We start from the raw sequence: 24,110 nt of genomic DNA, 5'->3' as shown, positions 1-24,110 counted from the left end.
TCTGCATGGTTGTTGGATGGGAAATGACGTTTTGAAGGAGACCTGAATCATTATTGAATCTGAGGAGGTTACTTAAGAGGCAAAATAGCAATGATTGACTTTTGAGCATTTAATACGTTCTAGGCATCATAGTAACCATGTGTTTTACATGGATTATCTCATGTGGGCAAAAGGGAAGAGAAGACTTTTTCTGAGGATGAAGAAGTGACTTAGTAAATGCAGATATTCAGGAATGTTCTAGATAGTTATTGTAGCCCAGAGAAAAGAGCTAAATCTAGAGGGGAAGTACTCAGGATCAGAACAGGTGTAGCTAGCCTACGTGAAGAGTGTAGACTGGAGCAGAGATGATGGAGACAGGAATGTTTTCTGAATGATCAAAAAAAAAAAAAAAAAGAAAGAAAGAAAGAAAGAAAGAAAATGTTACAGTAATGAATTCAGCCAGCCAGGGAAAGCTATTTGGAGGTGAAAAAGTGACATAGCCAATATTCTGGAAACACATAATGATTTTCACTCATCTCACTTTAGAACAAAGGTTAAAAACTATGTTGCATATTTACTTTCTATGTAAGTACACACACATATAAATAATATAACAGTATATTACTCTATATGGATTCAAGTCTTTGCAATGGATAATTCTTACAACCTTAATATCGACATAGAAGTGTATTACTGTCAGTGTATAATCATGAGTATTGATTTTTTTTTCTTTAAGAAAGAGGCTTAAGATTAACAGGTAGGAAATATAAATGGAGGAAAATATATTTAGGGATGAGAGAAATTAGTTTCTTTTTTTTTTTAAGATTTTATTTATTTATTTGACAGACAGAGATCACAAGCAGGCAGAGAGGCAGGCAGAGAGAAAGGAAGGGAAGTAGGTCCCTGCCAAGCAGAGAGCCCGACACAAGGTTCGATCCCAGGACCCTGGGATCATGATCTGAGCCGAAGGCAGAGGCTTTAACCCACTGAGCCACCCAGGCACCCCGAGAAATTAGTTTCTAACCTTGATTCTGACCCAATACTTACCATAATAACTGATAAACCAAATTATAATCAACTAGTCTGTTAATAAGACTGATGTTACTGGTATGTTTCATAGAATTGTTTTAATGGCATGCAAAACTTAGTCTTGAGTGAAGGGACTTCTGAAATTTGGGAGAGTTGATAATGCTTCTATTTGCTTTAGTTTCTTAGGGACTCAGATCATTCTTTCTGCTATGAACTATTCAACTATGAACAATTTCTATAATTATACGAGACAATAAACAATTCCCATTAATGTCATTAGAAGCCACTACTATAATTCCATTTTTCTAGAAGTAAATATAAAATGGCAAGTTACCTGAGTACTGATATTATCGATAACTATTCATATTAGTTATCTGTTGCCACGTGACAAATTATCCAATAACTTAGAAGCTTAGAAGACAAATGTTTATTATCCCATAGTGGGTCAGGAATCCAGCTAGGTGCCTATGGCTCAAGGATTTTCATGAGGTTGCCATCAAACTGTTGACTGGGGCTGTTATTTTATCTAAAGGCTCTACCTATTATAACCTATAATTTATAAGGTTATTATTGGCTAGCTTCAGTTCCTTATCACATGGGAAGCAGCTAGCTTCCCACAGAGCAAGGAATCCAAAGGAGCTCAAGAGAGAGAAACCATACTCAAGATGGAAACCATGGTCCTTTTTATAGCCTAATCTTGCAAGTGACATTCCATTACTTCTGCTCTATTCTATCCATTAAAATCTAACCAGTAAGCCCAGCCCATACCCAAGGAAGAGGATTACATACAAATGTGAATACCAGAAGGTGGTGGTCACTGCAGGCTGACCACAATTATTGTGTTGTTGTTATTGTGGTTACATAGGCTCCATGCTGGGCGTAGAACCCCATGTGGGGCTCTCATTCACAACTCTGAGGTCAAGACCTGAGCTGAGATCAAGAGTTGGATGTTTAACAGACTGAGCCATTCAGGCACCCCACAACTGGGGGAGGGGTGATTGTGTCTTTCTTCCATATTTTCTGCTATATAAATAAAAATGTTACAGGCAATAAAATTAAGGAGAAAATATTCTTTTATGAGACATGTTGATGAGTAAAGTCACTCTTCTTTGGAGTTTTCTTAGTAAGACATTGAATCGACTAAAGACAGGATTTATTAATGGAACTTCCTGGCCGCATAGTAGATCATGTCATGAATCCAAGTCTGAGATCATTAACCTAACAGGGTTTTGTAGAGCTTTCAAATTTTTGCATCGAAAAATTGAAAGAGCAAACCCCCCTGGCGGTGATAGGAACACATCAATCTTTCTCACTGCCTAACAGTCTCCTTCTTGCTCTGTTCTCAACAGTATGCTTGAGAGTTCAAACCGGCTTGATGAAGAGCACAGGCTGATCGCCAGGTACGCAGCAAGACTGGCGGCAGAGTCCACTTCCTCGGTAAGTAGTCTGAGTGAGAGGCTGTCCTTCATGTTCACTGTTATCCTGACGGTCGGGGCTACCACGGCAGGGCTGAGGAGGTGTTACTGGATGGCTCGAGGACCTACACACGAGCCTTCCACAGCCTCCCTTTGTCCCTCTCCAGCTATGGTTCTGGTACAGCAGAAATCGTAGCTTCCAGTATGAGGTTACAGCACCCTATTTCTGCACCAGCCCACCCCCTGATTTCTCTGGATCATTCCTGATCAGTTAATAAAAAGAGCAAAGCAATGACTCCAATTCACAACTGCCCCAGAGGAGTTTCTACTTTTATCAATATGTAATAAATAAAAGAAACAAAAAATTATGTAATGAAATCAGAGGGAAAACCTGGATCACAGGTCAAAGATGCCACATGCCAGACTTAGCTACCCACGAAGCCATTTAGGACATAAAACCTAGACCTCAAATGTCTTCATTAGCAACATAGATCATTTCTTTGTTTTAAAAGAAATGCTAATTAAAAAAATCATAGAAAAGCTTTATAAAAGCTAGACATTTTACCAAGCTTAACCTTTCTTACAGTTGTGTATTTGGACATTAAAAAGCAGGCTGAGGTTTTCCATGTTTTTGCAGGCTTAGTCAGTCAGTGCCGATTTTAAAATCTTGGCATTCTGTGGTGGAAAGATGAATTGTGATCTTTTTAATTTGTTTAAAATCCAATTGAGGAATTTCTACTGTAGAGTAAGGAAAGCAAGGGGCAGGGAAATACATATAATCTGCCCCTGTTCTTATAAAACAATGACAAATTAAACCTTCATTAAATCCATCTCAAATATATACATATATTTAAATACAGCACGTAATTATATGTATATACATATATAAACATACATACATATGTAAAAGTTGACTCTTATTTGGAAATCTGAAAGTCAGACCATCCTTGTAAAAAATCCTCTTATAATTGTAAGAAATGTTCATATTGTGTAAAAGAACTCATTTAATAAAATAGTAATTTGATTTTACAACTAAAAGTACACATAAAAATATACATATGTATATACTATATAATCATATACCATACTTCTATGTATATCTGTATTTAGTCAGAAGTTAATTTGTATATATATCTATATATATAATTTTTTAAGATTAATTTGTGTGTATGTGCATGGATATATATGTGTATATATATATATATATATATATATGGAAAAATCAATGTCTGTGTATATGCCAGTTGTTAAAGTCGGCTGCATGACCAAGAATGATAGAATGGCATGAATGTGGGGGCAGGGTGTATAGATCCATCAATGTAAAATTACCTACATGAATAAAGAAATGCTAAAAGTGTGTTGACCAAAAGAAGAAGAAAAGAAAGTCCTAGTAACTAGGATTTTAAAACTATGAAATTTTTAATTGTACATTACAGTGACTGAACAGTAATTCTAGAGAAGTGTCTCAATAGGGAAGTATTTTTTACACCCACCCATATTGAGAGAACTGTCACAATAGGGAGAGGATGGCAAGAGTGAAATAGATCCAAAAGACTTCAAGTCAGAAAGCTATAAAACAGGGGCGCCCGGGTGGCTCAGTCAGTTGGGCATCAGACTCTTGATTTGGGCTCTGGTCATGATCTCAGGGTCATGAGACTGACCCCTGCAACAGGCTCCATGCTCAGAAGGGAATCTGCTTGAGGATTCTCTCTCTCCCTCTCCCTCTGCCCCGCCCTGTATTCTCTCTCTCTCTCTCTCTCTCTCAAATACATAAATAAATCTTTAAGAAGCAAGGGGCACTTGGGTGGCTCAGTTGGTTAAGCATCCAACTCTTGATTTCAGCTCAGGTCCTGATCTCAGGGTCATGAGATTGAGCCCTGCATCAGGCTCTGCATTCTGTGCTCAGCACAGAGTCACCTAGAGATTCTCTCTCTCCTTCTCCCTCTGCCCTTCCCCACCCCTCTCTCTCTCACTCTCTCGCAAATAACAAATAAAACTCTTTTAAAAAAAGTAAAAGTAAAAAAAAATAATTAAAAAAAAGAAAGCTACAAAACTATTTTTTCTGTGTTCTGTGTATTTGCTGTCCAAGGAATGCTGTTCTGCTTTTCATTGCAGAGGTGTCCTCCAGATCCATAGAGAAGCTGGTCTTTTAGGAGATGAATGGCAACTTCATGTATTTGCTTTTCTTGTTTTGATAGAGATAATTTTTTTCTCTCCTGTCTGCCTACCTCATGATCTCTGTCTCCTTGAGCACTTGCGGTTTCCTTTCCCAATGCTAAATAGTTCACCACGTGTTTTACAGCAGCCGGCCCAACAGCGGGGTGCTCCTGACATCTCCTTCACCATTGATGCAAACAAGCAGCAGAGGCAGCTGATCGCAGAGCTAGAAAACAAGAACAGGTAAGGCTGCTTAGACACGCTGGCTTTTTTGGATCAAAGTGTGTGCTCACTGAAAGCTTGTAGTTGGGACACCTCGGTGGCTCAGTCCGTTAAGTGTCTGACTTTGGCTCAGGTCAGGATCCCAGAGTCCTGGGATCAATTTCCTTATCAGGGAACCTGCCTCTCTCTCTCTCCTGCTCCCCCTGCTTCTGCTCTCTCTGTCAAAGAAATAAATAAAATCTTTTTTAAAAAGTTCTATGGACAAAAATGTAAAGGAAGTTACAAACTTGGTTGGCACATTTCTATGTTCTTAGAAGGAAAGAAAGACTAAACTGAAGACTCCCAAGCCCACACATATCGTACCTTGGTTGCCGTGTTCACCTGCTCTCTCACCTCTCCAAGGCACTTTCTTTTCCCTTTCAATCCTCTGCTTCCACTCAGCATGAGAAGAAAGCAGGACTTCCTTTAAGGAGATACCCCAGGCAGGAATATCTGCCTCCATGTAGAATTCCAGAATCAGCAAGAAGCACAATGAATGTCCTAATGGCCCCAGCTGTTGTGGGTTACCACTGTTACTGCTTGTTTCCAGGATGTTTCTGGGTACTGTACGCTCTGAATGCATGTTGTAGGACCAGAGAGAGAATAAAGAAGGAGACGTGAGAACAGAAGGCAGAAAGAGAAGTGCATCCTGTCCCTTAGTGCTTTCGTGGCCCATAGAGTTCCCCGCCCCATGTCTGAAGAGCAGCTAGTCCGTCCTGAACACATTTCACTAAACCAGCAGCCTCATGGCCTCCAAAGAACCCAGAACCATTCCCTAGGTTCCCCTCCTGCACTATGGGAATTCACCCTGGGGATCTCGTGGTCTCCAAGGTGACAACCCACTAATCAGATCTCTGAGCTTCAGGGGAGGGTAGAGTTCCTCACTTCACTTGGTCACTACCCTGGTGGACATTTCAGCAATGACCTTAGGAGGTAATGCTTCCTCCTAGCACATCTGGAGGAGCCAGCTGGGTTCGGTATTAGGAGTGGCAGGACTCTTTCAATTGTATTGCGTAAGTCACAGCCTCCATAGGCCACACGGGTCAGAGCAAGTACCAAAGACAGAGGGAGTCAGATATATACAAGCTTTGGAGCCAAGCAGCCTGAGTTCACATCACCTCTCCCACCTATTTGTTATTGAACTTGGATGAGTCATTCAACTGGCCTGTGCTTTGATTTCCTTATTCATGAAACAGATAAAAGCAGTACCCACATATAAAATAATTTGTTTGAGGATTAAATAAAATAAGATGAAAGAAGAGAGCATCATTCTTGGGTAGAAACTATGTAATGCTCTTTACATATGTTACCATAATTTTCCTTATCAGAGCAGCTTCTCTCTCTTCGTTCCGCTAAATGCTGAGTCATGTTTCTGTCCTTGGAACCACCAAGGAGAACTAGTGAGAGTCGCAGAGTATCAGGATGTTAGCCCGGGAGGAGATCCTTGAAATCCCAGCTTACTGATTTTCAGGCTGAGCTCTGTAGGACCCAGGGGCTCTGTCGAGGTGCCTGAAGAGGGGGAGGGAAGGGCTTACAGCTCAGGGCCCGGCCTCTCTTTCACCAGACCCGCTCCCTTTGAACCATTTGACGTTTTGAATTCCCATAAAAAATTTCTCTTAAAGAAAGGTTTCCACCATGGAACACCAAGGAGGACAGAAGAAGGTGAGAAACAACTGAATTTCAGTTCAGTCTTCTCACTGTACCCATGAGAGGTGCAGTGACTGCTAGTTAGCTTCTTAACTCTGGTGTGTTTATGAAGCAGGCCGTTGTAAATCAGCCTTTCAGATGGAGAGCCATCCACCTTCCTCACCAAGTTCACCTTTCATTCCTTGGTGCTGTCTCTTGTGCATCTTGCTGGATGGGAGACTGACCCCTCCCCCAAGAATAAGTGACTTGTAACCTAGCGTAATGACTTCTAACTCACTTAGGGATAATTTGCCTTGCATAGGTCACCCACCCATTATAGCCAGCCTAATGTTCACCTCGGTGCAGGGCAGCCCGGGCTCCAACATCAATAATAGACAGACATATCCCACCCCGGACAGAGGTCACGCCAATAGCACTCTTATGTCGCACACTCAATTACAGCGAATCCTTTTAAAAGCCCTTCCCTTCAAGGGCTACCCTCACTGAGATCCATTTTGAAGGCTGTAAATGTTAAGAAAAAGAAAAAGAGTTTTGCCTAACTGGGGGCTTCTCAGATAAATCCGGTGAGAGGACTCTCATTCTTGGGGAAAGAATGGGGTTATTTAGTTTTGTGAAATGAACACCATTTATCCTTATTTTCCCTCCAAGCGCCTCTTACTTGGTAGCTGCAAGTACTTTGTGGTGTCAGACTGTGATCATCAATAATCGGAAGATACATTTTTTGCTCCGAAGCAGTGCACTTTTCAAAGCTGAACACATTACCACGGCATTACATTACTTACTAGAGAGATTATTAGGTCCCGGCGAGAACACTCGGCTTCAAGGCTCCAGCAACATGTGCAGAGTCTGAACGTGCAGGAGCTGAGCTCAGCGCCCCCTTCCCCATCAGTGCCCACCTCGCCACATCTGACAGCTCGGAAACACCAGTGGTCACAGAGGCTTGCTTCTGCTCCGAAACGCAGGGAGACCCCACCGTGATGTTAGTATCCTAGATATCCTTGAAGTTGACTGACCCTAGTTTCTTACCTTCTTCCTCTCTCCCAAGAGAAATCTTACAGGAGATCCAGAGGCTGCGGCTAGAGCACGAACAAGCTTCTCAGCCCACTCCAGAGAAGGCACAGCAAAACCCCACTCTGCTGGCAGAACTCCGGCTCCTCAGGTAAGAGAGGGAGCCCGAGGCCTCTGGGGGAATGCAAGTGACTGTATCTTCAAAAATTCCAACAGCGTCTAACCAGAGAACGGTCCTTAGCCACCACAGCTGCTGACATAACGTGCTTTTTCTTTTTTAATAGCATGTCCCTAATTGCTGGTATTTGGGGGGTTTCAAGGAGATGCTGTTTATATTCTTTCCTTGGACACAGAGAAGGGGAAACAGCACTCTTTAGAAACAAAATCTCTCCGTGGAAAACAGGTGAACTCAACTCTTCGTTGTTATTTGCACTGTCAACAACAGTGTTGTTTATGACACAAGTGATCAATAAAACAAACACATAAACAGCTAAATAAACATCACAGGCTTTTACACTTAAAAATTCACCTATAACCCATAAAAAGGAGCCTGATTTTCTCTGAATCTTGGTCTGGAGTAGCTTTACATGCTTAAAAAACAGACTTCATAGCTTCTTGCTCTGCAAATGAATTAAACCACCTGGTGTTGTCTAGTCTGGCACCAGAAAACACTTGAGACTGAAAGGACCCTGGAAGGTCATCTGGTTCTGCCCCTGAATTTCAGTGCATTTCTCGGAGTCAGAAAGGTGCAGAGTAGCCGAGGACCACAGCGCCTCCCCCTGCGCATGTGCGAAAGGATGGGTGCTGAGGGCTCCTGGTCAGGCCGGCTTAGTGCCATGCCTTGACTATGGCATGGGCTCAAACCTATCTGTGCAGCGAACAACACAAGGATAAATTCAAAGCCATTGCCTCGTAGAAATGTCATATTCCACGAGGCACTTTGAGTTAGCAAGTATGACATTCTTTCCATCTTCCAGTTTGGGAGCGGGGTACATTCCAGGTATACGGAACTCTGAGGCATGCTCTTGATAGGAAGTGCAGATGCCTCTTCTCAGAATCCCTTGTCAGAATTGGGCTGCCGTTTACTTCTTCCACACAACTCCATTAAGCAGGTTCTGTATGGCTACGTGTGGGTTTTACCATAGATGTTTCTAGGGGTTCCATCCCAGCCCTGCTCTTCAGACATGTTAACGTCCGGGCCCTGCAGCCTGCAGGCCCTGTCTGCTCTCAGCGACGCTCCATGCTCGCTCTCCCCAGGCCGGTGCACCTGGCTAGATGGCAGGTCCCCCCAAGGTGTGAGTCACAGAAAGGAGATCTATGGAAACCGCAGGCTGTGGGAGCTGCTTGATGTGAAGAGATCATGTCCTACTTCCAATAACAAAATAATGTAATGGAAGAATCAGAAATTCTTCCTTTCCAGATGACAGAATCTCTGGTCCCACCTTTAGGGTGTTGTATTAGAAATCCTTGCACATCCCACTACATCGTCTCCCAGAAGGGATGAACAATGAAAGAAGGAAAAAGTGGTATTTCATATCATCCTCCTCAAAGGCATACAAAAGTAAATGTTGCTCAAAAGAGTCTTTGCCTAATAGGATTATGTAGGCCCTCCGGGTTCATGAGTTGCAAGTCTGACGTACACAGAAATATAACTGAATAAACCACCTTAGAAATAGAGTAATCATTCATCTACACGTCAAGTTACCTTGTCCCTGCCTGAAATGTTCTTTGTACCTCTCCTGTTGGTTGTCCCATTCTCTGATGGAGGCATGGATGACTAGGAAGTTTTCATAAATGTTTTCATCAGACCCTCCTTAGCATTTGCCTTCAACAGTCTTTGGTTCCATTTGGATGATGCATTCTGGGAAGGCATCTCGATGTGCCTGGGTCACTGATGATAGTTTTCCAAACGATATTTCTTCCCTCCTTGACGTTGCTGTCTTGGAATACACTGATAATTCCAAACACCCTCCTGGCCCCGCCTTGTGGGCACTCCCCACATCTGAGCCCAAACCTATGCCAAGAAGTCTGGCTCTGTGAGAAACTTCAGTATTTGGGGGTGTTCGCCGTCAGCTGGTGGCCCGTACCTGTGGCCACAGGCCTAAGGCCTGAGACAACTAAATCCCAACAGATTTGCTTGCCTGTCATTCTACACATTTCTTCTACTTGTATATTTCTCTAGATACTTCTAAACCAATCATTCCATGCTAAGCACTTGCACAATTTGGGGATTTCACAGATACCCTGACATCCCTCTCTTAAAGAGCTCCTTTGAGTATTCTAACTTTTATTCTTTAGACATTTCAGACCCTAAAACAATGTCCTCTTGCCCAGTTACATTGGCCTTAGTTCACCCGGAGAGGTGGCCCTATGAAGCCACCATGGGAGCTCTTTGATAGAGAGTTCCTTTGTCCATTGCAGTTTGCCTGGGTCTCTTATTGAGAAAACAAAGGAGAAATTTCTTTCAGCTGGGAAACAGGTGAGGAGACAAAGGAGCAGAGCTCTGCTTTTCATGAACACATAAGAGCCCTATGACCTTTCTGAATAATCACATTTCCATTTTCACATTAGCCACACAAAAGCTGAGAGCCAGGTTTGCAACCCAGATCTGGTAACCAAGTGGGATTAAATGATGGGCATTTCTGTGTGCTAATCTGACACTTCCTATGCACTAAGCTCTATAAACACTATCCCAGGTAATTGCTGTAACAAAGCCAGGAGGTGGACACTATTATTTATACTCTTTTTATAGATACGGAAACTGAAGATTCACAGAAGCCAAATAATTTGCCCAAGATCCCACACAGTGAGCAGCCCATGTGGATTCTGTCTCCTCTTCTTGGGTCTTAATTATCTCCTGCTGGGCTGTTAGCACTCAGTTGATTGCTGGCCTCTGGTCCATCCACACTGTTATCAGATTTATCATTCCTCATTTTATTGTTCACTTAGTTCATTCAGCAAATATTTCCAAAATGCTGTATGCCCAGTATCTTGAAAAAGATACTGTCCTGGTCTCACAGAATGTGTGGTCTGGTAGGAAAATGACAGAAATCAAATAACTGCACAAGTAAGAAGACAATTATAAACTGAGAAAAGTGCTACAAGGAATCTTGTTTCTAAACAGAGACACAATGATCAAACCTGCCCTTCACTGTGATCAGAAAACTCTACCATGAAGCAGCATTGTTTCAGTTGAAGTATGAAAGATGGATACATGGGAAATGGGGGTTAGGAGCGGCAGAGGGGATGGAACAGCTGAGGAAGGGTGCCCTGGAAGAGAGAGACCGGATGTACCATGACCGAATGGCAGGAGCGAATCTGGCACTTTTTTAGGAACTGAAAGATCGATAGGCCTAGAATGCAGTGAATGAGGGGCTGTACGGTAGGAGATGGAGCTGACGATGTGGGTAGGGGTAGACGGTGATGCTGTGTGGCCTCACAGACCATCTAGAGGATATCGCTGTTAATCCTACAGTGGGAGCCCCTGAAGGATGGTAGTTACATATTGAGCCAATACAGTGAGTTAGACTCACATGAATTAGAGATCTTACTCCAGTATTGAGTTTTATTAATAACTTCAAGAATACGGACAATCAAGAGGCACAAATGAAGCAGAGAAAGGTCTGGAACATTCCATATGGTTCCTGAGGACTTTCCCTTCTACAGTGGGGTAGAGTCTTTGAGGGAAATTTTGTAAGTTTATCTAGCAAGCCTTCCTTAAATTTCCTCCACCATTTGGAACTGGGCATCTTCTTTGGTATCACCATATATAGCAATTTCTTCGTATTTTTATTGTATGCTCGCCATCATCATTTTGAACTTAAATATTTCTCCTCCTCCTTCACCCAAGGGTAAAAACCATATCCTCCTCATTATTTTATTTACTGTGTCTTAAAACAAAAGTGCCGAATGGATGTCTGTGGGATGAATGGGTAAGAACTGTGTTTGCAAAGACAATACCATCTTGTAGGATGAAGAAAACATTTACTACAACTGTGAAGCAACTAACTTCACACTATAAATCTCAAAGGGGAAAAAAGTATAATTTCTGTATCTTTACCTTACCAAAAAAATAAGCATTTTGTTTTATACCCCCCAAATTACATTATTTTCAATGTATATAAGATTATTCTTAAAGAAAACTTGCTAATATAAGGTGACCTTTTTTGTTCTATTAATGAAAGAGGAAAGTGTAATCTCTGCTGCAAGTCTGTGGTTTCCAGAGTTGAATTTAATAGACCAGTTTAGGTTTTTCATTATTTTTGGGAAACAACATAAAGTTAAGTTCTTTTTGTTTTACCACAAAGTGATACATCTTTAAAACTCCCATTGTCTCTTCTCACCGCCATTTCATGAATGACAGTATATTTTTTAACTTTTTACTTTGAAACCATGTTAAACCTAGGAAAGAGTTGTCAGAATATCACAATGAATGTCCTTCTGTCCTTCACCTAGAGATTGCAAACATTTTACCACATCCTTCTCTATCTTCCTTTGTATGTGAATATATAACAATTACATACGCATTTTTGATGAGTCATTTGAGAGTAAGTTGCAGACATCATAACCCTTTACCCCTGAGTACTCCTGTGTATGTTTCCTAGGTAAAAAGATGTTCTCTTATATAACCATGGCACCATCATCATGTTCAGGCAAGTTAATATTGATGTTTATTATCTAATAGACAATCTGTATTAAAATTTTGCCTGTCGTCCCACCATTGTCCTAAAAGAAAGTAGGGTTGTTGTTTTTTTCCTTTTTTTAAGATTTTATTTCTTTATTTGAGAGAGAGAAAGCATGAGCAGGAGGGGCGGGAGGGGAGGGAGAGAGAGCCTCTCAAGCAGATTCCACGCTGAGTGCAGAGCCCAATGCAGGACTCCATCCCAGGACCCCGAGATCATGACCGGAGCTGAAACCAAGAGTCAGACCCTTAACCAACTGTGCCACCCAGATGCCCCAAGAGAAAGTAGATTTTAACACACATGCAAAATTAGAAATAATCTGGCAGAATCTCAAAATAAAAGGCATTCTTTTAGAGATGTAATACATTAAGCTCTGTGCAAATAAAATTACTACTTAGTCCTTGTTTTCTTGTTCCTACTTGAAACCATAGAAGCTACACTACAAATGTGTTAATCAGACCCACATTTGGTAGCCACTTATAGAGAAGATTAAATAAACACTTATAGAGAAGATTAAATAAAAACATTATTAAGTGATTTTTAAAAATTGAATTTAATCAAATGCATGAAAAAATAAATGTCAGGGGCACCTGGGTGGCTCAGTCGGTTAAGTGGCTGCCTTCCACTCAAGTCATGATCTCAGGGTCCTAGGATCAAGCCCTGCCTCGGGCTCTCTGCTCAGCGGGGAGTCTGCTTCTCCCACTCCCTCTGTGCTTTCTCGCTCTCTCTCAAATACATAAATAAATAAGATCTTTAAAAAAAGAAAGAGTGGATGTCATGTTTTGAAAGATTACTACTATAAGAAAAAATTACAAACAAGTTTTTTTATTGCTGATTAATTCTAAATTAATACCAGTTAATTTTCTCTTGTAGTTTTTAGATGCCTTTTCTTAGTATTTCCTAACCACAGTATTGAAATTTGACTGCAACCCTCTTCACAAAGTGCTCCTATGACCAAAAATCCAAAAATTACAGAGAAATATCTACAAGAGAACTGGAAATACATCAGAAACGTTCTCTATCCTTCTACCAAGCCCTAACATGGGTATATTTGGAACATGAAGTGCAGACAAGGTCAAAGATAAAACAGCCAGTGGATTTGTCATTGAAGAATATTTTTGAATGGATCGAGGCTTTTAAAATTAGAATGTTGTAGCCCTGGAAGACAAAGACTAGTGTGTAAGATGCCATTAAAGTCTACGAAATCATGATGTTCCTTGTCCTTTGGGATTCAGAAAAGAGACAGTTGTAAAGATAATCGAAGGGAGGAATGCGCTGAGAAAAAGCCTTAAGTGGCAATAAAAGCCAAAAATACAAATATATTCAAAAAGAGTTGAGACATGTTTACAAATTTTAAATTCGTAAGTCATTAGAGAAAGTCTGTATCAAAACAAATTAGAAATGTTTCATTAATATCCATAACCTGTCCTCCCACAAAATACCTTTTCAATCAGATGAGTCATTGACCTGTGTCAGCATGACATTTTTATATTGTCAGGTTTTCATTTCAGAGTCTCTGCTCGAGCTCCACTAAATATTGTGCTTCTTCTCATTGAGACTGGACATATCCATTCATACATTAACCCCTGGTTAAAGCATCCACGCATTTTTAAAATATAAGTTCCAATATCTCAAACCCAGACAGAAACCTTTGGGGCAAGGGAAAAAAAACTGTGTGCATTATTCACTAATGATCATGAAATAATAGATTTGAAATTGACTTGAAAAGCACACATAGACGTCAGAAACGTAAACCATTAATATTCTTCCCCATACTGTTTCATTTCTTTTCTCTCTTTCAAAGGTATTTTTGGTACTCTCAGTGTCAATATAAATGATAGGGTAGAGATTGTCCTTTGTGGTTTCCATTCTTGCTGACAGCTTAATAGAAGTTCTGCAAAACAAACAAAATTAAACAAACATGAACCTTATAGGTTCTTTACAGTTAGAACAATTGTGTAGGAACTCCTTTATTCTGACATTCCTTTATATAAAGTCAAACCCAAAGCAGAAAACTTAAATTGACTATAAAAACTCTGTACTTTGAATATTTCACCTCTGAAAGACACGGCATTGCGTACGAAGAATGGAAGAAATGAAAAATTAACTTTTAAAATCCAATTTCCAAATACTAAAGTATCAGTATTTCCTTTGAGATTTACAAAAGGGCACTGCATTTGGAGGATCTATGAGATTGACCCTTTTCAGTGACAGTTTAGTTTTTGTTCGTTGTCTCAGGGAGAGACAATGGCAGGGCACAGGGCCCAGAATATAGTAATCATTCAGAAAAGTTTTCATCAAATGGTTGATTTGCAATCAACCATATTGGGTGCAATATCAAATAGGATCCTAATTCTATTTTAGTATGACTTCTAACAGACAAATGTACACCTCATGTTCATTTGACAACATTTTCCTGCTTGGAAACCATGTCAGAGTTCCAGAGATGCCCTTTTCCTGGTGGTCCACTATTGCCACAAGACTAAGAAATGTGATCAGCTCAGTGGGTTGAATGCTGTTCTGATGACAACTGCTTCTTTCTTAGACAGCGCAAGGATGAGCTGGAACAGAGAATGTCTGCTCTCCAGGAGAGCCGGAGAGAGCTAATGGTCCAGTTAGAAGGTCTCATGAAGCTACTAAAGGTAAGAAGTTCAAATACTTCCTAGACCTCTGACTATGGCATTTGTAAAAATCTTTCATACGTAATGTGCTATTGTTTTTCCAATGACTATATGTGATTAACCCCAAAATATGGCTTCAGTCCCAGATATTAAGACCTTTTCTTAGATACATCAAATGAGAGCAGTCAATGACAAGTCTCATTCTTATCCATTTCCTGGAACCAGACCACTGAGGACCTTCAAAGGACAACTTCTTGGCTTATTTCCAGTTCCTATGTCCTTAAAAATAATAAAGCTGGATTTATTTATGAATATTTTACATTTAATAGCTTCAGTAATTCTGAATAAAGTGAACAGAATCTAATGTCTAACTCAGAAAATGAAGATACAGCCATGAAATTTTGGGGGTGACTATAGTTTTATTAAGACCAGTAACTGTTAATTTCAGTGAAACATTTTACCTCATCTGTGTGGCTTTAGCAGCAAATCACATAACTTTTGTGAGTCTCAAATGCAAACTATAAATAGGTATTTGCTCTCTGCGGGGAGGGGGTTTAATGAGATGACCTAGGGAGGTCCTCTGCAGAGTACTATGATGTTATTCTCCCCGGGAAGTAGCATTCTTCCTTTCATATCTCTATTCCCTTCTTCGGTATATACTAAATCACATTCCAAGTCACAGCGAGAGTCATCATGGCCCCTTGGCCACAGTCAGCTCAGTGGAGGAGTCAGAGCTATGTGGTCGGCCTGCCTGATGTAGACAACCACTATGGATTGGAAAGGGGACTCCCCAAAGGCAGGAACTGAAACTTCTGATGGAGTGAGAAAGGCCAGGTCCCTGGGGCAGCTCACCTGTGAGACAGACATCCCTACTTTAGGTCCCTGGTTCTCCTGCATCCCTGACACACCAGCATTTATTGTTTCTCCTCTTTTTCTTTCTTTCCTTTTCTTTTTTCTCTTTTCTTTCTCTCTTCCTTCTTCCTTTCTTTCTTTCTTTTATTTATTTGACAAATACTTGCTGAAACCTGTGTCCTGGCCCGGGTATAAGTGTGACACTTCTTTCTTTTGTTTTCTCTGCTCTTTTTAATTTTTTAAAAAAGATTTTATTTATTTGACAGACAGAGATCACAAGTAGGCAGAGAGGCAGGCAGAGAGAGAGAGGGGGAAGCAGACTCCCCACTGAGCAGAGAGCCCAATGCGGGGCTCGATCCCAGGACCCTGAGATCATGACCTGAGCCAAAGGCAGAGGCTCAACCCACTGAGCCACCCAGGCACCCCTTTTTTAATTTTTTTAATTTTTTTTTTAATTCTTTAGTCAACTTTTCCTGCCATCAGTGTTGGGAATGCTTTATCGTCGCTAAACAAAATCTCCTTTTCAGTGTATTAGACCCATAAAGCGTAGAACTCACTTTTTGTTGTACTGTACATATGAAGACAGGACTAGATAACTAATAACCTCTTACTGTTTCTGCCCTATTATCTCACTGGATGATCCAGAAAAGCTCTTTCTGCTTTCCTTTTCAAATATACGAAATGAAGAGGGCCGATCTCATCTTTCCCTTCACTGAATGACAGGAAACCTTGAAAACACCACCCCCCCACTTACATTCCCATAGCTTCTGTCACCATAGTGATGGGATAGGAGTCCACTTACTGCCAGCCATCTTGGCATCCATCTAGCCCACCCAAGCACAGTCTATCAGATCAGGATGTACAAACACCAGGAGAGGGGGATAGACTGTGTTGAAAGATGTATGGACACGGGGAGGAAAGAGATGGTCTGTCTCAGATACCTAAAGAGACGTGAAACTAAAAGTCACCAAGGTAGGCGAGGCGGCCATCAAAGCCATGTTGATGTTCCCCGCCCCCCTTTGCGTTCCCTCACACTGTGTACATGCTCTTGCTGGAACCCTGGGTAATCTAACTGTTATTGATTCAATCTTTCTGTAGGAAGAAGAACTGAAGCAGGGAGTAAGTTATGTTCCCTACTGCAGGTCTTAACTAACTGTGGAGGGGCCTGCCATCCTGCTGTTTTTCTCATTGCTTTTGCCTCTAATGTATGTTCATGCTTCAGTTTGGAAAGAGAAAAAAAAAAATCATACTAATTTGCTTCCTTTTCAATGTAGTGCTTGAACGGACACATACAAAATTTAGCATTTTTTATAACTATTACTACTGTCAGCATCAAAACAAGAGCTAGTATATCTTTTAGAAGAGGGGAAAATATTGTAATTTGTTGGAACCTTTCTAGATCTCCAGCAGTCTCCATTTCAAACCAGTCTCATGCTTTTCTGGGTTGTTGATCAGACCCTTCTCTTAGTAGAGAGATGCCTACCACCGCTACTAACGTTATACTAACAGACTCAAGGTACCCTCTCCGTCCTCTCATGCTGTCAACCATTTAGTTCAGTATCCATTTTAATGGAAAGGCGTGGGACCTCTTTGTATAAAAATGTCAGCCAATTGCATCTCTTTTCATTGCATAAGTATTAAGCCCTGTCCTCCCTGTCACCAAAATGTGTTCAACCTAAGAGAAACACTGCCCATTGTTTAGTTCTTGCAAGCAGAATCCCTACCATTGGTTCATAATAATCTCAAAAGAATAGGTAACTTTCAGGCTTTCTCTTATCACCAAGAACCTCTCTGCTCTGGGAGTTCACAAGGCCCTTACATATGTCTTCTCCGGAAGCAGGAGCACCGTGACTCTCGTAACCGTAGTCTAAACTGGAAATCCTATGTCTGACCCTGTGGTCAGGTCCAGGGCCAGCAGAGGGAGTAGCATACTCAAAAAATAACAATAACAAACTAGAAGCAAAATAACAGCAGCTTTAATGTCAAGTGCATGTACTCTTGCTAGTGTTAGCAGGAAGTTTCACGTTATTTCCTGGGATCGATTAGAACCACAGCCTGTCCGATTTCAGCGTACCTTTTATTCTTCTGTATTCTCTTTCCTATTATTCATTGTGTGTGTTTGTGTGTAACAAAGAATGTCTGCAAAATGCTGGACACATTTTTACCCTTCATTCCCACGGTCTGTAAAAAAGGAAAGTGTAAAACTAATCTGTAATGTCAGACAATAAAGACAATGTATGACACTATTTTGTATTTTGTGAAAAAAATTTACTCGACTAGAGTCAAATCTGAGAGAGAGAGAGTCGCCCTGGGTGAAGGACGGGCACGTATTGCCTGTGCCGTTGCCCGTAAAGCCACACGCGGGATATTGCTATTATACTTCCAACACACTTAGATCATGCTAGACAAGAACGCCTTGCTGTGCCGCTTCTCTTTGCAACAGCCTCTTTTCTTTCCTGTCTCTGTCTTAGCATGTGCACAGAAAAAGGAAAAAAAAAGGCTCAACTATAACCTTCTTCTGCCAAGTGGAGAGAGAGGGCAGTCATCCTCTAGACAGTCAGCCTCCCTTGAGCGAGGTCCCTCCTGGACCCCTTTCCTGCCTCTTCCCAGGCTACCTGTTCTGGAAAGGCTCAGTGGACCAGTGGGTTCACGAACATATGGCTGCCCAGAGCCAAAGCTTGGCTGAGGCTGAGCACATAGAGCAGTGTCCTGCCTCCTTGCCTTCCCGCTCCTCCCACGGAGCCCTCCCCAGCTCCGCAGTCTGGGAGAGGCAGCCCTCAGCTGGGTCCTGCTGCAGAGGTTCTCGTGGGCACCGTCCAGATGGCAGCAGTGCGCTGTCTGGGCGCGGAGACCCGTTTACTCGTCTTTACTCATTTGATTTGCTTGTATGCTCAAGCCTCTTCTCGGAAAGGACCCGAGATAGTTTGCAACAAAAGTCATCAAAAATGACTTCATAAAATAAATTCAGAAAAATCAGAAATGAAAGAAAAGATAACGCCAATATGCTCATCTTAAGCAGCAAGCGTGTGCCTCGGAGCTTTTTGGCCAGGAGACAGGAAAAAAAAAAAAAAGAAAGAAAGAAAAGGAAAACATAATTGGTGGTTTTATCAGAACGGAAATGCCAGTTCTCAGGGGACCAAAATTTCGGTTGGCATGAAATATAAAAAGGAAGTCTTCCCTCAGAGCTTTAGAGGAGGAGCACTAAGTAATGAAACAGACAATTACAGCAGCAGGTGTCAAGTGGCTGATTATGACACTGACCTTCAGCTGAAATTAAAGACAAAACCTGACTGGCCCGATCTGGAGCAGGCAGTTCTACAAGGAAATGAACTTATGCCATCCAAATGTATAGACTTCCTTTGGTATAACATGATCTAAGGAGAGAATTTAGAGGTTTTAGTCTGGCGTGTGCTTCTAAATTCTGTTTTTTTATTTATGAGCCTTACCCCTTTGGGGACATTCTCTTTGTAAAATCAGATTTCAGACACTGCGCACAACAAATTGTGCTTGATTTAATAACCTCTACTTGCTTTATCATAAGTCTGTGTGGTTCAATGTATTTTATTATACTGGTATATATAATTCCTACTTATACTGTTTCTTGTTAGAGGTAATGCATGAATTTATTCCCCTCGAGGAGAGAACATGAATTAAAAAAAAAAATAGTGCCTGTAATATAACCTGATGATTATGGTATCATAAGCAATAAATTTTTTTTTTACAAAACTTGCATCAAAATTATCCTACCCTCTTTCTTCTTTGTGTATCTTTAAGATTTATTGAAGGAACCATACAAAGAACACTCATAAAAAGTTTAGTAATGAAGGCAGCTGGGGTGTAATTGCAGTGACAATATGTTTCAGTTTCTGGTAGACTTCCAGTGCCAAATATCACATCCCAATCTAAAACCAGATATCCTGACTTTGAGTTCAGAATGTAAGGTCTCAATAAAAATTTTTGTAGAGAGATCACTGGTGTTAGACCTGATCGTAGGGGTCCCCACTCTTCTATCACACCTGTAAGGTCTTGAATAAGTCAACTAACTTCCCAGGAATCTACTAAAAACACACTGAAAATAACACAGCTCAGAGAGTTGTTGCGTAGATTTTCAAAGATAATGGATGTGAAAGCACTTTGTAAAATACTATATGCATGTCAGATACTAGTATAAAATTGCATATAGATGTATACACATGTGTCCAACAATATGCAAACTTTTCTAACTGGACCCATATTTTGCACACATGCACATACACAAGCATACCTTCCCTACTCCTTCCTCCAGTAACTAAGTGTCTCGGTCAGAGCAGGAAAGTGAAACATTTCAAATCCTGTCTCCTACCCCCATTCTCTTCTCTGTTTACAACTGGAGGCCCTATGAACTCAGGAAATCCTGGTCGCTCAGGCTCCTACTTCTCCGAAACACATTGTGGAACATGAACAGGCCAGAAATGATGAGTTTTCCCAGCGTCAGTTCACCTTCCTTTCCTTTCCTTGCCCATCCTCTCTGGTGGGTACCCTGTGGAGAGGGGTGACTCAGTCACAGGTGGAATAGGGGAGTTGGAGGGGGGAGAATTCATCTCATAAATAATCAACTGCGACATTAGGACTAACATCTAGTCTTCAAAACATATCCTCTCAGACTCTCTCACTCTCTCTCACTACCTTTTTTTCTTTTCCTTTTAAGATTTTATTTATTTATTTGACAGACAGAGATCACAAGTAGGCAGAGAGGCAGGCAGAGAGAGAGGAGGAAGCAGGCTCTGTGCTGAGCAGAGAGCCCGATGTGGGGCTCGATCCCAGGACCTTGGGACCATGACCTGAGCCGAAGGCAGAGGCTTCAACCCACTGAGCCACCCAGACACCCCTCACTACCTTTTTTAAAATCAGGGGTTAGTCCACTAATTCTAGGAAAGTAAAAATTATTTCTCTGCTTAAAAACCTGAGGAGATGACCTTCTAGTTCAGATTAAATCTAGCCCCTTTTATGACATCAGAGATCCCCAAACCTGGCACCACCCCTCACCAGCCTCCGTCTCCTCCGTTCCCCATGATGAACCGGTGCGTCCACCACCCTGGCTCCCTCATGCTTCCCTTCCCTTGCTCATGACACGCTAAGGCCTGGAATGTTCTTCTCTCCTTGCAACACATCCTCTCTTCTGCCCCGAAACCTCCACTATTAAGACCCAAGTCAAGTGATGCCTCCTGCCTGACCTGTCAGAATTAGTCACCTCATCTGTGTCCCCACGGCACGGGGGACACAGCAATCCCTTTAAGGATAGTCAGTGAATGCGTACTGGACGAAAGGATGACAAGAGGGTCAAACATAGCCAAGCACTGCTCTGCTATACCTTCTCAAGCTGCTAACGAAAACCAGGCGGACTGGGCTGTGTTCCCAGCCAAACCTGAAAGGCAGACTTTTCAGCCACGGGGAGGGTGTCCACCCCTGTCTCGCGGTCATCTGCTCAGCCGCATCTCCAGGAACAGCTGTTTCAGCGATTACACATTTGGTCCTTTCCCTGAAGCCTCCCTCCTTTCTGGTGCTGAGAGGAAACCAAAATACTTCCTGGAAAAGAATCAGAAAAATGTATGGATTTTGTCAGCCTTCTTAAAAATTGATACAACAGCAAGTTGAGAGGACTCAGAGGATGGAGTGCAGAAATGAATTTTTCATTTATTCGCTAGGAAGCGAGCTATTCTAAATTTGCCAAGTATGATGTATGTTTTCCTTCTTCCATAAATCAACTGTTCTCTCAGGAGTCTTAGATCTCTATGTTGATCTGCATGGACCACTGTCCCTTAAGTCTTCTCTCCATATATCATCCAGTAATTTCCAGGAAAGGATGTTCACAGAGATTACGCACTCTAACTCTTCTGAAGTTTTAGCAGACAACCAGACTTCACGACCAGGCCAGAGGCCACCATCTACAGGGGTCACCACCTGAAAATGAAACCCAGTGATATCTCCACTGATCTACCCCAATGCCAAGAGGCAGTTGCCCTTTCCTAGTGACCCTAAAGAGAGAGCTGAAAGGAAGGCCAGAGATGGCATTCCCAGCAGTAGGCCCCGGGAAATGCATCAAACAGGACAGTGTCCAGACAAAGAGACATGATCCCCAGGGAGCCAGGGCCCTCCCCTCCCCAGAGTCTGGACACGCAGTGGGTGTTGGGTGTTGCAGGGAAGATGCCAGTGAATCGTGTCTCCAGCACAGAATCTCCACTTAGTTTCCACACAATCAGAGTGCTTGAAATTGCACCAATTAGAGATTCATTGAGGAGATGGTGGCTCTCCGTCACTCACACAGTGGTGTAATTTAGATTCAGGCTATTGTTTTTCCCTTAACACATAACTACAGTCAATTATTTGTCTCTTAACACAGAACCACTAATAGGGGCTTTGAAGGAAGGAAGCAGGCAGGAAGAAGTGGGGAAAGCTGGTTTTGGGGACCAGGCAGTACGAAGCAGGGAGCATTGGGAGTGGAAATGCCTCAAACACAGCGGGAAGCTCAGGGAGTGAGCAGAAGTGGGGGAGGTAAGAGACTTACAGACAGGAAGGTTCAAAGGACCGGGTTCGTGCCCAAGGTGGGGGCGGTGGGGGGCAGCCCTGCGGGCTCCCTGTACTAGAGAGCCCCATGAACGGGTGCAAGCAGCACCAGGATAGCCATTAAAATACTGAAATGCACACCCCCAGCCCCACCTCTGAAGTCACTGGCTCCAGACAGGTCCCAGGAGTCAGAACCTCTTGGGCTTTAGAAAGGCCGTGCTGCAGCGCAGGAAGCATATACACAGCTTCAAATCCTTATGAAACAAAGTACTTTGCTTTTTGGATTTCAGATTTGCAGATAAGACATTTGCACTTGCGTTTCTGTAGTGATTGATAAACAGCCCGCAGGCTCCTCCACCCCTGGGGCCCTCACACTCTCCCCGCAACCGCAACCAGGCAACTGAAAGGTATCCTCCAGCCCAGCCAGAAGCCCTAGGCTGCTACTCCAACACCACGGATGGGGCCAGGCCCTGCACCTTCTCAGCTTCAGGCTGCTAAGCCTTTCTCGTTAGTGAAGCGGTGGGTGGTCCTGATGCCTTTGGTCGTCAGAAGTGACTGTGGGGCTGTGGGAAAGCCCCCGGCTTGTAGACGAAAGGGGGATCCACTTTGTTTCTGCCATGCTCCAGCTTGGAGGCTTCGGGTAACCCAGTTACCACCTCTGAGCCTCAGTTGGCTAACCTGAAAAATGGGAATATAATACTTCATACAGTTGCTAGGAGGATGAAGTGAAATAGTTGGGGTTAAATTAATTTATAGACGGCAAATTCCTCTTCGAATATAAGCAACTATCATTCCTAGCTCCAATAATGAGAATGAAACCAAACAATGTATGTAAAAGTGCTCTGGCCACTGTAAGTTACATAAAAAAGTGCCATTGTATTATTATTATTATTATTATTACTACTACTACTACTGCTACTACTATTATTATTAGGAAACTCCTACCCCAGAAGAGAGTCTGGCTCCCCAGAGTTGAGGGGGTAACCCAGCTGCATAGCCTAGAGGAGCCTCCTTCCTTCAACCCCTCTGTCCAACCTCCCATCCCAGTCCCTCCTCCCTGCTGTGTGACTGGTCCTTGGGGAAAAGGATGGGTAAGGGCAAGAAGCCTGCCAGGGGCCCTGCCTGGAAGGGTTCCGGGGGGGGGGGGAGGCAGCCCTCAGGGCAGAGGAACTCCTTTGAGGGCCCCTCAGCAGCCCAAACACAGCCGGGCCCCTGCATTCCAGGGTAGCCAGAGCATCTGTGCTCAGACCCCAGCCCAGGCTCTCCTGCTCAACCTCCCCCAGCCATCCTCTTTAACCTCTCTGGGCATTGCGACCCACACTTGCACGTTTAGAGTAATGATGCCTAGTGCGGTTGGTCGTGGAGAGAAATCAATGGGGAGGCACATGAAAACCCCTCTACCTGGCAAAGCACAACGCAAAAGTGAAGTCGTTTCTTATCGGTGTGGGGAACGGGAGGATACCGTGGTAGCTCAGAAGCACAGGTTTCGTGGTTAATGAGACTGAGCTGGCAAAGTCTGCTGGGGGAAATCAGACGCATCCTTGAGCAGGCTGGGGCCACAGGCTGCCAAGCGTCACGCTCTTCCCTGGGCCCGGACAGACCATTCAAGGTACTGTTGAGAGTGAAAGAGTGGCATCCCCAGCCCACCGGCGTCACATGAGTTCTTTGCTCTGCTCTGTTCTCTTCTGCCTTGTTTCTAATTCTAGACTTTTCTCAATTTATAGATTTGACTTTTGTGTGATGCTGAGCCCCAGGAAGCTAACAGCATGGCATTTTCCAGAACTGATGTTGTGTGTCCTAACTGCAAGCAGACCCCACAGCAAAGTCTAAATTGAATAGTCCAGAGCACTGCTCTCATGGGGCATGTCCCTGGGTCTGAATGCATTGATGGTCAGTCTCTGGGTCTTGCTATGAAA

The 24,110-nt window shown here is 42.6% G+C and overlaps 1 protein-coding gene across 3 annotated transcripts in view; it reads left to right on the top strand.

Moving 5' to 3' along the window:
- Positions 1-24,110, top strand: part of DTNA (dystrobrevin alpha) — a 374,000-nt gene that overhangs the window by 333,088 nt on the left and 16,802 nt on the right. For 2 of the 3 annotated variants that reach the window (XM_080821015.1, XM_080821021.1), the window contains exons 15-19: positions 2,358-2,445; positions 4,726-4,823; positions 7,534-7,647; positions 14,724-14,820; positions 16,750-16,770. In XM_080821015.1, the coding sequence (XP_080677141.1) occupies positions 2,358-2,445; positions 4,726-4,823; positions 7,534-7,647; positions 14,724-14,820; positions 16,750-16,770 (418 nt within the window). Of the gene's footprint in view, positions 1-2,357; positions 2,446-4,725; positions 4,824-7,533; positions 7,648-14,723; positions 14,821-16,749; positions 18,709-24,110 lie in introns of those variants that run through there. The other variant, XM_080821016.1, reaches the window with a different exon arrangement.

This window comes from Martes martes, assembly GCF_963455335.1.
Source record: "Martes martes genome assembly, chromosome: 13".
Taxonomy (NCBI): Eukaryota; Metazoa; Chordata; class Mammalia; order Carnivora; family Mustelidae; genus Martes; species Martes martes.
This window is presented reverse-complemented; position numbering and strand designations above follow the sequence as displayed.